The sequence below is a fragment of the Dufourea novaeangliae genome, unplaced genomic scaffold, assembly GCF_001272555.1.
Source record: "Dufourea novaeangliae isolate 0120121106 unplaced genomic scaffold, ASM127255v1 scaffold321, whole genome shotgun sequence".
In the NCBI taxonomy this organism is placed as follows: domain Eukaryota; kingdom Metazoa; phylum Arthropoda; class Insecta; order Hymenoptera; family Halictidae; genus Dufourea; species Dufourea novaeangliae.
The window spans coordinates 83,677-99,703 of NW_015374197.1; the positions used below are offsets into that span (position 1 = coordinate 83,677).

At 36.7% G+C, this 16,027-nt stretch overlaps 1 protein-coding gene across 1 annotated transcript in view; it reads right to left on the reverse strand.

Annotated features, from left to right (window-relative positions):
* LOC107192269 (acid sphingomyelinase-like phosphodiesterase 3a) overlaps nucleotides 1-16,027 on the reverse strand; it is a 141,449-nt gene that overhangs the window by 62,419 nt on the left and 63,003 nt on the right. Inside the window, exons 2-4 of the mRNA XM_015581486.1 lie at nucleotides 14,026-14,099; nucleotides 6,006-6,074; nucleotides 5,339-5,510 (exon numbers count right to left, since the gene is read on the reverse strand). Coding sequence (XP_015436972.1) covers nucleotides 5,339-5,510; nucleotides 6,006-6,074; nucleotides 14,026-14,086 — 302 coding nt within the window. The 5' untranslated portion in view covers nucleotides 14,087-14,099. The remainder of the gene's footprint in view (nucleotides 1-5,338; nucleotides 5,511-6,005; nucleotides 6,075-14,025; nucleotides 14,100-16,027) is intronic.

Sequence of the window (16,027 nt, forward strand, 5' to 3'; positions counted from 1 at the left end):
TTTAATATGTACCCACAATTTTCATTTCATCAAGAAAGGGTATTAATCATATAGGTATGTTGTACGCATTAGTTTTGCAATAATGTCATATAACAATTAGAAGGATGTATAAACAATTAAAATATGTGATACGGAGAATAGCGACTACGATCTGCAGTTCTAAATTTCCAGAAACTTCACGATCTATTTCTACTAATTCGATACACGAAACAAAATTAAAAGTTTAAAAAGTAAAACGTTTTGAATTGAGGAAAGTGAGTTGCGAAATTGAAGATTTTTGATATGTATCCACCGAGTGTATGTATATGTATAGAGTGAATTCGGGACGTCGGATGGACTTGTTACCTTCGGCACAAGTGGTTTTTCAGTATTAGCTACTAGATAATGATGTGCATTACCGATATCAACTTTCATTTAAATGATTAATCAAATGTTATGGTTAATTTGATTTATACATACATAATAATGTATTTAATAGGTAGACACATTTTTTCATACTTTCGTTATTAAATTTGACATTTAAATAGGTGTTATTTAATTTTTCTAAAAGATTCGAAATATTTTGCTATCACGGAAAGTCTATTCAAGAACAATATATTTCTATGAATGTTTATAACCAACTGAGTTCATTATTACAATTATTATATTTATTATAATGTTTAAGATAGATTTCTTCGAATTTCCTAATTTCTTTCAGTTACGTGCTGAAGATATTTCGTTTGTTACTGAAAACTTATTTCAAACCATAAAATACCTAAAAATTACATTGTTTAAATATAATGTGTTTATGAAATTGTAAAAATTTAATTTCATAAGCCTTTATTTCACCCAATTTATGTTTTATTCCCATTTGAGTAGTTATTTGTCACTGTCGGTTATTATTGTCGTCTTAAATATTTAAGCAAAGAATCCTTAAGTCCATTACCACTTTCATGATAGTCTTACGTACGTTCAATCATGATAACATTTTTGAATTGATTTAAGTTGTCCTTCCACTTAAAGGATCAGTCTAAAAGGATTTTCACACGAGATTAAAACCATAATATACAGGATAAAGCACTTAACACGGGCAATCTGAATGTTTTATCTATTTTTATATGCAGAAAAGAAGATGTTAACTTAATGTTACTTCCTAGTCAGCTGGACGTTACAATTTATTTTATCCTATGCAAACGTATGAAAATACCCTGAAGTTATTAATTATTATTAGTCGAAAGAAAAGGAAACTGTTTTACTTATTCGCTAATATATTACTCATTTCGCAGGTCACTTTTAAACAGATTTATTTACAGTAGACATTCGTTTCACGCGCCACCGTTATCTGCACGGAAGCCACGCCCCTTTCTCACACGTATTTCTCACACACGTGCGCGTACCCTACTCTGTCGTTTAGCACGCCCAGGCCGGAACACATACGGTGTCGCGTTTAACTCGCATATCTCATCACGGAAAACGCAGTGTATATAAATACTGTTTTAATAATGTTTTTATTGGTGAAATGAATATTGGTGGAATGAATATTGGTGGCAATTTGATTGCTTCTTGTCTTGCAGATCACACGTAATGGGTCAAAGATACTAACCAAGCTAGACAATTGCCACTAAAATATGTCACGCATTATTACCTTTTTCACATAATACCTTAAAACTTTATTACGCAGAATGTTTTGGAAGAATCGATTTATGTAAAAAAAGTATTTTATTCCATAATATTTTAATATCATTAATAAAAATAACATAATCAATTTTGAAAACTGAGAAGATACTCCATCTACGAAAAACTTGTTACTGCTAAGTAATAGCCCTCTTCATACTGAACAACTTCTGATATCTCTAAAAATAACGGAGATAATTAATGTAACCGTAAAGTGCACATATCCAGCCCACTGAATGGTGGGGAAAGCGCTCGGGTAAGTGGCGTCTACTTCCTGCACGGTTTCTGGGATTCTGGCCCGCTACAGCCCTGACTAGTGCGGGAAACGAATGTCTACTGTACAAAGCTATATTATAAAATTTTAAATGTAATATTCTGTGTCCCAATGAATGCTTCATTATTTTCTTTGTAACATGGAATTTGACAATACAGTAGACTCTAACTTTAATGCCACTGAAAATAATGCCACATGAGTGGCAATTCCCCTTCACACGTACTTTTGCGCATACACATTCGCTCTCCCACTTCGTTGCGTACGCCAGCGCACCAGCACGATCCAGGGTTTGCGCAGGCGCTGTGGCCGACACCATGGCGACAGAACTTAGCATGGAGGGGGCTCTAAATTCATTGCCATTTTACTCTCCTACAGCCCCGAAAGTGGCATTAAAGTGACAGTCTACTGTATATGGTAAAAAATTTCGAAACACTCAATGATTTTAGGAAATTGAAAATTTTCTCCTCAAGCAAATGATTGAAAAATTTTACACGTAAAAGGGAAGAGTTAATAATTGAAAAATATAATACTATTGGTTGAATGCATTAATTAGAAACAGAATGATACTATAGAAAAATATATAATTGCAGCAAAAATTTAGAAGTGATTGCAAACGTTTTACCTGTAATTTGTTTTAAATTAAACATATTATTCAGCAACTTATGTCGAATAAAAAGATTCAGATGACACTTGAATACACAACCAAGTATTTTTTATCTATCCTTCATTTTCTGGTAACAAATCTTAAATTTCCTTCTGGAAAAAAGAAAAGGCAATACTCATAGCTACAATACTAATTGATATAATTAAACTGTTTAAAAATCATTCTCTTTGATTTATTAAAAACGTCTCCCAAAACTTATCAATGAAATGGTAGAAATAAAGTTGAACAAAACGACGTATCAAATTCTGCATGAAATATTAGCTACCGTCTGCATTATGCTTTAATTATAATGCGGCAAGTATATTTTAAAAATGAGCAACTTAAATAACAGAATTGTGCCGACAATAGCCAGCCTTTATTAGATTTCACGAGTCAGATGGGAAGCGTTGATCGTTACCAACAATTTATATAGAGACGTATTAACGTTCGCAATTCAATCGTCGATAAATTGATCGAACTGCATTGAACTAGTAATTTGCACTGTTTAATTTATACAGGACACGTAGTCATTCCTATGTTGCGTCGCACAAACACAAATCCTTACAGCTCATTGGATACTTGTTTCTCGAGTTTGCGAATTATCAATTATTGGATTAGTTGCCGTGCATACTGCGTTAAAGATCGATTTATTTCGTTTTGATTTATCAACCAATTTACTGATTGCCTCGCGAGTACCCGTGTAATTACTCGTTGATTACAATTTTGTAAAGTAGCGAATAAATCGGCCGTCCGTTATTTTACTTGTGTAGCTGTTCACGCAGTAATAAATTAAACTTCAGACTTCGATGGTATATCGAACCAAGTGATCATTTGAATTTGAAACTCATTGGTACGCAAATTTCTGGGAATTTTGTAGTAAAACCGAAAGAAATTAAACAGAGAATTAATAGAGGGAAATAATGAAATATAGTTGCGTAATTTCTAATACATTCTCGCAGCTGGTACTCAAATTTGTAGTGTAAATACGAAGTTCATGCGAATGGAATATTTGTATTACTTGATCCATAGGCTTGAGTTAAGCCTAGGGTCCTTTCAATAAATATGTACAAAAATATATAACTTGAATATTAAATGAAATTTTATGCTTAAAACAAAGTTTTAAGTAATTATTCATTACAACTTTCTGCATGGTTTAAATAAAGAAGAATGTTTTAAAGAAATGTCTGGAGCATTTAGCGAGAATTTTCCTTCCATCAACATACAATTCTAACGAGAAGTTTTCGTTTTCGACGACGAACCGTACAGAGGACACCCGGCAGATCTTGCTACTCCAGAAAATGTTGATGCTGTTCAGAATGCAATTATAAATCACGTATAAGCGATTAGAATGAATAAGAAAATCATTTAGGGGCAATTAGAGGAGACTCTCTACAAGCCTGCAACAACACTGCATCTAATTGTTTCTGAGTACGTATCAGTAAGGAAGCTTCATACATTGTACGTCATACCATCAGTGACCAACGATGGAAACGTGTCAAGTGGCTGAAAAAAAAAGCTAAAAGAATTTACATCTAGAACTGTTAAGGAGGTATTTAATAAATAGTCATCCACATGTCACGTCTTCTGAGAGTTGTCATGGCAAAAGGTTTCAACTGTGATTTTTCACAGTAAACTGGCGTGTTAGTTACAGGGCTTAGGGTGTATGTATACCTGAAAATGGTCGGGCTATTCAATGGTCTAAAGGAAATTTGTCTACCTTTTCTAACAGGACTGTACAACAAAAATTGTGCATTGGAATGGTAATGGTATAAACGATTTTCTGTACTTAAATTAGGTTACGTTTATTCCACGTATTTTTGTATGATTAATACGCATTGTATTGATCAATACGCATTATGACCAAATTCTATTTTTCGTTCTTACTGTAGAAAATACAGAAATATTTCTGCCTACAATAAATATATAAGATAACAAACTGTCACTCAAAATTCAGATATTTAATAAATGATATTCTGTTTCGTGTATTGTGTAAGTAGTAATTACCGTAATTTAAATGGAATTCAGTAGACAACATTTATCAGGATTCGTTTTATTAAACACATATTTTATTTAAATTTCCTCAAACATCACGTAGTGAAAATTATCAAGAAGCAACATGAACAATATCAGAAATTGCGTATGTAAATTTTTTACTGTCGGATGCGAAAGCTTTTACACTCGCGGAATACACAACTGATGTTCAAAATGGCGGAACGCGATAAAACAGGGCTGTGCGTACGCGCGTTGATGAGATATTGTTTGCGGTAAACACAACAGCAGTTACATTCGAACGTACGAAGTAAAGTTGTTCCAAACCAAACAAGCGAACTTTATTCCACTAAAATGCGAAAAAACATGCATATTTATTAATCTCAGTAATTCCGTTCCAAGAAGACCCGTTTGTAACGGGTCACCGATAGAGTAAATTCCATTTGCACACTCCCGTTGATTAGACTCAAACGGTCCTAATGAAGCGAACTCTTCCGGGTAAAACAGAGTCTATCGATCCGGAACGCTTCTTAAACGCTCGAAAGGTTCTCCATCGGATTCAATAACTCCACGGCGTCTGCCCGATAATCCCCATAAGATTCGATTAGTTGAATTTCCCGCGCCCCCCGATTACCATCCAATTAATGTCCGGCAAACATAATTCCCCGGTAGATTCTTATCCGGGCGGCGCGACGGTAAAGCGATTAATCGAGCATAGGCAGAGCAGTAGCCTCGTGGCGGTTACTGTCTGCGAGAGGGTGGGGGTGGGCGGTACCTACCCCGTCCAGAGGACAAATTCGATTCCTTCGCCGCGATGCGATCTCATTGCCCTTGCCGCTGATTCGATCAAGGACCACGGTGATTCGCAGCTATAGTCGCCGAACTTTCCCAGCATCTTTCTGTCCAACCTGCTTCTACTGCTGTCGTCGCTGTTCCTCGTGTTCCAGCACACTGAAAATACGGGGTAAACGAGCACGGCTGAGCTAGGTGAACGACCACATACGAGCGATGGCTGGCAACGGATAGGGTAAGGAAACACAAAAGGAACAGGACTGGAGGGAACGTAGCAGAGGTTGCGGGGAAGCAAGTGACCTTTAAGAGAGAAAGCGTGCCGGACGGTCACGTACTGCCTCGCTAACGTCCAAATGACACGGAGTCAGGGGGCTGGGTGATCCTGGAATGGGGGACGCAATTTGAGGTACCGTTATTTCATGCAAACCTCGTGCCAGCCAGACACGCCAGGTACTTTAAAACGATCGGTAAATACCGGCGGGAACGAGCAGGATATAGGCTCGATGCAGAGAACACACCAGAGGCCGAATATAAAAGAGCCTTCTGGATTAGGGGGGAGCTACTGGTCCGAGAATGCAAGGAAAAGGGAACACACGAGCGTTTGGTGCGTGCATGCAAGGGAGGTGAACTGTCGTACAGGACGGAACTACTTACTGCTGCCTGCGTTACCCTGGGTGGGATACTTCGGATCATAGTGGATGTCGGTGATGTGCCAGAAATACCCTGGAAGCAGAGAAACGAGGTCGTACCTTCTGCGTTTCGGCTTTTATTTGCATCCGCGCGCGCGTTGCATTTGCATTCTCTGTTTCTTTCCCTACGGTTACCCTGTAAACTGATGTAATGTCGCTCCCGGATGGATGTGGGAGTAGGTTGGATTGGAGAGGGGGCGGCGGTTGGTGAGGCGAGCACATTGTCTATGCAATCACGAAACGAAACAAGGTGTATGCCCCCCCTCCTCGTGGAAACGGAAGCAAGGGGCACCCGAATAAAGCCGATCCCCTTGGAAGTGGAAATTTCCAGGAGACCGAGTTGAATTTGAAATGTATTCGATTTCTTTATGTAACCCGGATTGTTTTAAATTAACCGGAGAGTCCGTTGCCGTGGGAGGCTGAACAAGGCGGTCGCCACTTTACAAGGTAATTAGAACGGGGCTCGATCCGATACGGCGTTTAAATTTATCAAAACAAATGGAAACCGTAACGGAATACGAATGCGAAACGAACACGCGACCCTTGATTGTTTTATTCGACGAGATTTCATCGGTATTTACCTCTTAACTGGACTCTGATGCTCCTTCCAACGTTTTCATTTATTTCCATTCCAATTTTCATTCCGAAATTTTAAAGACGACATAAGATAAATGTCCCAGTGGTTGGACGTTTAAAACGAAGATTGCGGTTACGAATACTTTAATATATATATATATTAAAATAATATAGATTGGCAAAAAAGTACACTCAATCGATAGAGCAGAACTTCTTCTTCCAGACAAGTCGTTAGAAGAAAGAGTTTACGTGAAAAAAAGTATTAAAATTTATGAATATCTAATAGCGTTCATTTGGCCGAGTGATTGGACGGAATTTACAGCTTGTCCTAGTGATTAAATTTAGCTGTCCCAGTGTATGGACATAACATTCAATATATTATTCATAGCTGATTTGTAATTGTAAAACATGATATTTTTCTTTTATGTTGTAAAAATTCAAATAAAAACGTAACAAATTTAATTTAATGCAATAAATAAAAAAATTATAAAGAAATAAAATAATAAAAGTTATGAACTAAATCTATAAATGTATACATTATAAATTAATAAATAAATAACACTAAGGGAAAATTGCATTCTATTATTATATATATGTTATATATTTGGTAAAAGTTTTTAAACATTCATGGAAATTGAAAGAAAACGTTTTTATTAAAACAAAATTGGTATCAATTCTGAAGACATTAATAAGTTCAAGAAACCTTTACTTATTAGAACCACACGAATTATTTATTATTTACGAGCTTAAGAAATGCGCTCTCAATGTTAACGAAACATTTACGAAGACATTCATGTTGCCTCAAGTTCATGATTGCTAAATGATAATATTTTTTTAAAATAATACATCGCGCTTTTGCAAACATTTTTACATGATTTATGATAAGAAATAACTAAAGATAATTGTTATCTATCCAGAAGTTTGCTATTATTGAAAAACAATTTCATATTAACATAATTCATGATAGTGTCCAATCACTGGGACATTTACCTTAGTGAGTTGAGTTATAAGAAAGTTTTACAGTAAACATTCAAGAATTAGTAATTAGTGTGTGAATGTTATTGGTAACAAATGTAGGTATTTCAACTGAATGACAATCATTGTGGTTTTTAATCACTGAGAATGTGTATTTGGTTGCTGTCAATTATAAAATGTCTTACAAGGAAGGTTTCCCAACCCCCAGGCCTCGATTTTCTTGAAACTTTGTGGGATTGTAGAGGGCATCGAGTTATGCAAGGAACAATTTTTTTATCGGCCGACTTTCGCCTTAAAAGGGTGATATCACCCTTTAAAGTTTACTAAATTTTTCGTTTTATCAGTATATTGTATTAGCCGTAAGATATAGGAAAAAAATTTGAATGGGGAAACTGAATGATATTAAGAGACCTAACAAACTGCAAAAGAAAAGAAAATATACATATATGTTCAGGATTGGCTGGGCCGCGGCATGTCATGCGCGGCGAGCTCGTACCGCGCGTCTCGTCGTGAAATTCGACAATTGTGCCAAATTCGGCAATCGTCGCCGGAGACGAAGAGTTACGTCGCGGGCAATCATAGTGTCGACACCTGTGAGTCGCCTCGCATAGTTACAACGCCGTCCTTCTCTAGCCCCTACCAGGTCTTTGTCTGGCAGTGCGCGCTCTCTCTCTTTCTCTCTAAAAGGACCGTTGCTGTGCGAGGTGCCTACGTGACCGCTAGCACAGTTTTTATGCTATTAACTGTCGAATCGCCCGCGACGAGCCTTTGTCTCTGTCTATTCGTTACGAACCTTCGACTGACCGTGCGAACTAGCAAAAGGGTGCTCCCTGCAATATACTACAATTAGACTACCGGGTTAATACTTGTTACTTTCTCTATTATTCGGTGCTCCGAAGTGTAATTCTATCTAATCGTTATCATTTCGTTATATTTATTAAAGTGTGTACAGTTTGTGACAATAAACTATTCATTGTTTGTTACAAAATCAAGAAGGTGCTCCTTCGACTTTCTTTCTTCGAGTCTAGTCTCGAACAATATATGTATATACATACATATACATGTGTATATGAAATACATACGTGGACCTCACGATTATTGACTGATTGTTGATCCACGATTATTGTCCAGGCGTCATTCCACCACTGAGGAGGGTGGCGGGGCAGGCCGTAGAACCCGGCAAGCGCATACTTTGTTGCCCCGGCGCGCCGAGGCGGCTTTCCATTCACGAGCCAACGTACTGAACGTTGGGTGTTTACAAAAAGATTACATTCTCGGGTGTCGGTGAGACAATACTAATGCAACGATAAAACCTTTTTATGTTTGGTTCTTTGTTAACGAATCTTTTACGAACATATTCGTGAAATTTTTCTGATTAAAATGATACCAAAGACGATATAATCTGGACCATATTTACTTATGATTTATCAGAAGCGATAATGAACAAATATGGATTGTTAACATTTTCTACATGAGTAAATATGATCCAAATTATGTCGTATTTGATATCATTTTAATCAGAAAAATCTCACCAATATACTAGTAAAAGTTTCATTAATAACGAATTAAAAATAAAAAAGATTCATCGTTGCATTAGCGTTGTCTCGCCGATACCCAGGAATGTAATCTTTTTTTGGCTCCGGAATGGGAAGCCGTCTCGACACTTCGGGCAACAATATATGCGCTCGATGGACACGACGGACGGAGCGAGGAAATATACGACGATTAGTCGAAGCGTTCAATCGTCAGCGACTGCCCAGAGAGATGCTAACGAATTAAATGTAGCTATGTAGATCATCTCCAGTCACACGTATTTTTATTATTGGCCGAAATGGTACACACACAATCGGACTGTATGGTCGGCTATATGTAATATTGAATGGTCGGCGAGAGCGTCGCAGTCGGGCCACGCAGTCGAGTCGAGTGAAAACAGAAGCTTTCTCTCTGTTTTTCAATCGCTTGTCCTTTTCTATGTTCATAATACTACAAAGGCGAGTTGCCGAGGCTCGAGCTTCGGGCAAAAAACGTATTCACGAGGGTCAGAAGCGTTTCGCGTAGTCCACGATTATTGTCCCGACGCGGACCCGAGTTCGGGACAATAATCGCGAGGCCCCTGTACTGTATACCTATGTATAAACAACAAACACATGCGACATACCTATTTTAAATGACTTATTTCACGGATTTATTCAACAAATCAATTTACATTGAATACATATTTTATTTTTTTTACGAATATTTGTATCGAAGGTATTATTACCCTTGTATGTATACATTTTTAAGTTTTTCAATGCAGCGGGTAAGCCGTGCAAGCTAGCACAGTGGTCAGTCGACAAGAAATGTAGCATTTTATATGATTTATTTAATCATTGATAATAGTTTTAAAAAAATCTTCCATATTATCAATAATTCGTATATACAACGTCGCTACTTACAAAGCACAACTTTCAGTTACACGTACCTTCAAATAAGAATACTTATACAGCGACAAGTCTATCAATTTATTGTTAGAGTAGGATTATCACTAGAGGTCTCGGGTCTCGTATCATGATAATAAAACTGTTTAAAAAAATGTTCGTGACATGATAAGTTATGTACCAAGATGAACGAATTAATGCAAAAACGCTGCAAACAAAGCAGGGAGATTGAAATGCGAATTCTTGGATTGCAAAAGCAAAGTCTATTGAATGCTCAAAGTAACATGGTGTTTCTTCTGTGTATCCGCTTTTCTACCATACATATGCAAATGAATTCACATAGGTACTTCCGAAAAGACAATTGGTTGTGAATGAGAGATTGTAATTATATTATATTATTGCGTGAATATAAATTCAGGTCATTGTTTGAAAGAAGAACAAGATCAGAAAATCTTCTTACGAATTGTTTTCATATCCGAAAGCCCTATACGTCAAGTGGTTGTATTATTTCTGTAGTCTTCTTAGGGATAGTAAATATTTGTATGTCTTTGCTAGGTGGCACGTTTCTCTGTAATGTATTAGATTGTCAACTTTCAAGATGATGACGCTGTGGGGTATATATATTTTGGTTGAAATAGAGTTTGTTGAACTTGTGGTCTGAAATTTCCGTTAGATTCTTTGAATGTTATAAGCAAAGGAGATACAAGTCTCCCACTTGCGGATATTAATGGCAGAATGGTGTAACTATGATTTGTTGCAAATATAGATTGAAGAAGGCTAGTACTGCCTTTGTACCTTCAATGGGTAACGTATGCCCAGAATGCAACTCAATGTTGAAGCCACTCTCATCCGGGTTAAATACGTTGTGTAATCCATAATCTGTTATTATAGGTTTAAGTCCATCTATAAAACGTGTGGCACATTGTTTTATATCTGCGGTGTCTGTGCCATATAAACGGCTAATAAATTTATTTATTTTATGGGATACAATTTTGTGTGCTCTTTTAAAATTCCTAGTAAGTTAAATTTACTTGCATAGCTTACCCGCTACATTGAAAAACTTAAAGATGTACACAAGGGAAATAATACCCCCGATACAAATATTCGTAAAAAAACAAAATATGTAGGATTCAATGTAAATTGGTTTGTTGAATAAATCTGTGAAATAAGTAATTTAAAATAAGTATGTCACATCTGTTTGTTGTTTATACATGTACTTAGGTATATATAATATGTATACGTGTAGATATATTTTTTTCTGTTGCAGTTATTTAGGTTTTTTAATATCATTCAGTTTCCCCATTAAAAGTTTTTTTTTCTATATCTTACGGTTAATAAAATATACTGAAAAAACGAAAAATTCGGTAAACTTTAAGGGGTGATTTCACCATTTTAGAATGAATGTCAGCCGAAAAGAAAATGTTCCTTGCATAAATATAACTCCCTCTACAATCCCACAAAGTTTCATCAGAATCTGCGGGTTGGGACACCTTCCGTGTCAGCGGGCGTGTGCACGATATTGTATATGTAATAAAAATCTGCGAAACTATAGAAGGCTATTTCATAAATATATATATATCAATGGATTCGGAATTAAATGCTCGTCACTATTTGTCATGATGTAAATTTGAACAAGTTGTAAAATCAAGTTATAAAAAACTGGTTTGTTTATAAACAAATTGTGTTTTGGACAATTTGTTAGCACCATATTCTTGTACATAAAAAAACTATGGCACTCGTCCATTAAAAATTTCTTCCTATCTCTTACGGTTAACAAGATATATCTACTGAAACCACGAATAATTCGGCAAGCTTTAAGGGATAATTTCACCCCTTTAACGGAAGAGTCGTCCAATAAAAAAATTGTTTCTTGCATAACTCGATTCCCTCTACAATCCCATAAAGTTACAAGAAAATTGGGACCAGCGGGTTGGGAAACCTTTCTTGTTAGTACACTCAGTATGCTGCATCGAATTGATTTTATGAGTAATTTTCAGATTATTTTCCGATTTCAACGAAAAATGAGTTAATTGACAGGTGAATAAGTCACGAGTACTTTAAATTGATAAATTAAGTATTTTTACAGGTAAAGTGACGCGACTTGTCTATTTTTCGAAATTACGTGAACGTGTCAAATAATTGTTCAATATTTGAATGATTATTCACTAATGCAAATATTCATATACTTCATGTTCTGAAATATTTATCCACATATAGTTCCATTAGGACTGTAATACTTGGATACATATAATTTCAACTAATTACAACAAGACCTTATCCAAACAAATTGAACTACATGGAGTTACTTGAGATATTTAAATAACATATTTTGAACCAAAATTGTCAAATACATGATACGTTGAAAGCAACACTCGAAGTATTCGTCGATCTGAATTTCTAATTGGTTAAAATTCCTTTTACCACACCCAATGAAATATTCAATTATTCGAATAACTTAAGGAAATTCTGCTTTCAACCGCTCCGAGTTTCTCGAACAGATTCAGCGCTATAAACCTTCTTACAGTATTTGAACAACATACAAAGCAACGAGTTCGGAAAGTTTGTTTTAACGTGTTCACACTCCTAACAATTTCCCGCAAAATGAAACATTTCGAAACGAGCCACGATCAAACCTTCCAGTTTTTTTTTACCTTAAAGTTACAACCGAAGGGAACTTCACCACTGTTCAAATAAACTTATGAAATTGGGCCAAAGTATTACCGTCGTTTCAGCCATATGATTAGAACGCTTACGTAGTACTTGCTTCGCGGCGGCTTGTTAACCCCATCCATAATTAACCGCATAGGGAAAAGTTAACGTACGACTGTCGAATAAATTCTCAAGCGGCCGCGCTCAAAGAACATCGACCCACATTCGACAAAACTTTGCCCCGTTTTAATAATTGACTACGGGGCTCGGTATATGCTCTGCATAAGCAACGTCATACATTACGGACGTACTGCATACACACACTTGCCTGATGCCGCAATGATTCTCACCACCCACGACATGATGGCATATGGCCGTGTAATGGCGTCCTAACGGCAAGAATCATTAGAGCATTGTGTGCAATGCCTCTCAATGAATCGTGTTGCTACTATGACTGATTAATTCTTATTAACCTGCAGATTTTTATAAAGAATGACATTGTACAAAGTAGGCTACATAAAGACAAACATAAAATTAGAAACTACTTCCTTCCCTTCAGTACATTCTTGGATTTGGAATAAAATATAAAACTCGTTGCATCCGATGAAAGTTTTGTCTTTTGTTGTATTTCACAGTGCTCGATAGGCTATAAACGCATGAAACCCGCAATTTATACGTTATATTTTACGTATACATAGAGTGATATGAACAAAAGGATCACCAAAATCTGGGGTTGCATAGTAAAAATTAACAAGAGTCCTATTATCGTAGAGCAGTAAGTTAATTTTGAAGGTGATATAAGAAGGTTTTATAATAAAACTTTAACTGACATTCAACTTATCGGTATTTCAATGATATTATCGATAACATTCCGCTGTTCTGATATTTATCGATGGCGTTATCATTAACAGCAACTCTAGTACGGACATGGGATGACCAGAAATCAACCAGCTCTAGAACAATAAGGCATAAAGCAATACCATTTTCATGTCAGCCTACTTTAGTTCAGTATAGTACTGCTACTAGTGATCCTATTATCAGATCCTCGATGAATACTTTAGTATTGAACAACGTTTCGAAGAAGAAAGACGTAGATACATGACGTCGTGCAGAACTTACTGTTCTAAGACTAGCTTGGTCTTCGATGACCCAATAACCGTGCCGAAGATATTAACCTAATTGATGTTGACGTTACTCTATTAGACATGACTTTTATGTGCAAACTTATGCAAATTCTTCTTATCTTTTTCTCAAAAGACAATTAGAAACTAAATGTGAAACATCACTTTGACAATGTATCTCCATACGCGCATCCAATAACTCCTTATAAAATAAGGGCCACCAGGTTGAAATAAGAGTTAAATTTACCTATTTTCCCTTGTACTGCGCACAGCCACGAGAGTAGCATCAGGTAGTCACGGATCATCATACCGGGAGTGGATCTGTAATCATATAATGTATGGTTAAAAACCAGTTTCGCTTAATCCTTAACTACAGGACAATTCGTCACAGAGACGAATGTGAATTTTTATACCAGTATCACAATCTAATGGAGAATTTTGGAAACTATAGCCGTTTGAGTGCCTACAATTGGGAATTTACAATAAGAAGGTGGCAGATCCATTTTTGACAGATTTTTAGTTATTACGCATAATATACCTAGCCCTCTTTTTTTTAGAACTTTCCCATCGCATTGGTGGTAAATAATTATGCATTCCTAATTTCTTGGGACATATAGAATAATGTCTCTTTAACACTAGAACTACCAAACCTGTCAAAATGACGGATTGCACTTTCCTTATTTTATGATTTCTGAAATTCTTATCGTGCTTTTGATGGAATTTACATAGGCTTTTAATTTACTATCCAATTTATACACTATAATATGCTAAGTATACTATACTTTAGCATATTATAGTGTATAAAATGGATAGTAAATTAAAAGCCATTATATACTTATAATATTATGTATACAGTGGACTCTAACTACAGAAATGTCTTGATAAGTGTGAGCCGGCTTGCCCACGATAAGTGTGAAGTCGTCATCCCCACCACTGGGGAAGGAGGCCGTGGAATCAGTCAAGCGTATAATTTTTTGCCCGCCGCGCCGCGGCGGCTTCCCTTTCACGAGCCAACGGCTAATCGAGGGGAACAAATGCAACGATGAAACTTTTTGTTTTTGGTTCCTTGTTAACGAAACTTTTACGAACATATTCGTGAAATTTTTCTGATTAAAATGATACCAAATACGATATAATTTCGACCATATTTACTTATAATTTATCAGAAGCGATAATGAACGAATATGGATTGTTAACATTTTCTACATGAGTAAATATGATCCAAATTATATCGTATTTCGTATCATTTTAATCAGAAAAATGCCACCAATATACTAGTAAAAGTTTCGTTAACAACGAATCAAAAATAAAAAAGTTTCATTGTTGCATTAGCGTTGTATTACGGATACCCGGGAATGTAATCTTTTCTTGAACTCCCTTCGTTCAGCTGTTGCGTCGACTCGTCGAAACGAGTCCCTTTCTTCTCACCAACTGGCACGACGGACTCGACGGACAGAACGGGGAAATGTATATGTATATGTACGACGCTACGTCGAAGCGATTAAGTGTCAGCAAATGTTTAGAGAGCTATCGATGTGACAATAGTAGCTGGATCACCTCCAGTCACACGTATTTTTATTATTGGCCGAAACGGTACACACACAAACGGACTATGACGAAGAGAAGGAACGAGACACATCGAGACCGAGTAAGATAACGCGAACCGCAGCAATTACAATGTAGCCATTGGTCTGTTGGGAGCATTGCAGGCGGGCTCACGCAGTCGAATCGAGTGGAAAGAGATACTTTCTCTTTCTGTTTTTAATTCGCTTGTCCTTTTCGATGTCGGAACACTATAAAGGCAAGCGGCTCGAACTTAGAGCAAAAAACTGATTGACGAGATGCTGACAACTGTCCACGGTCATTGTGAGTGTGACTCCGTACAACCGAGGCATTCACACTTATCAAGACATTTCTGCATATTGCCACTGAACATATTGCCACGAGAGGCACTTTCTTTTTACACGTACTTTCGAGCACACAAATTCGCTTTCCCACCACGTTGCGTACGCCGGCGCACCAGCACGGTCCAGGTTTTGCGCAGGGGCTGAGGCTGAGGATATGACGATAGAACTTAGCGTGGAGGGGGCTCTGAACTCATTGCCATTTTACTCCTCTACAGCCCTGACCATGGTAATATAGTTTGAGTCCACTGTATTACTATATTATATAATTTAATTGTGTATAATTCTATGCTGGCAGTTTTAGTGTTAATAGTTCAGGTATCGGAAGAATCATAAGTATGGCCA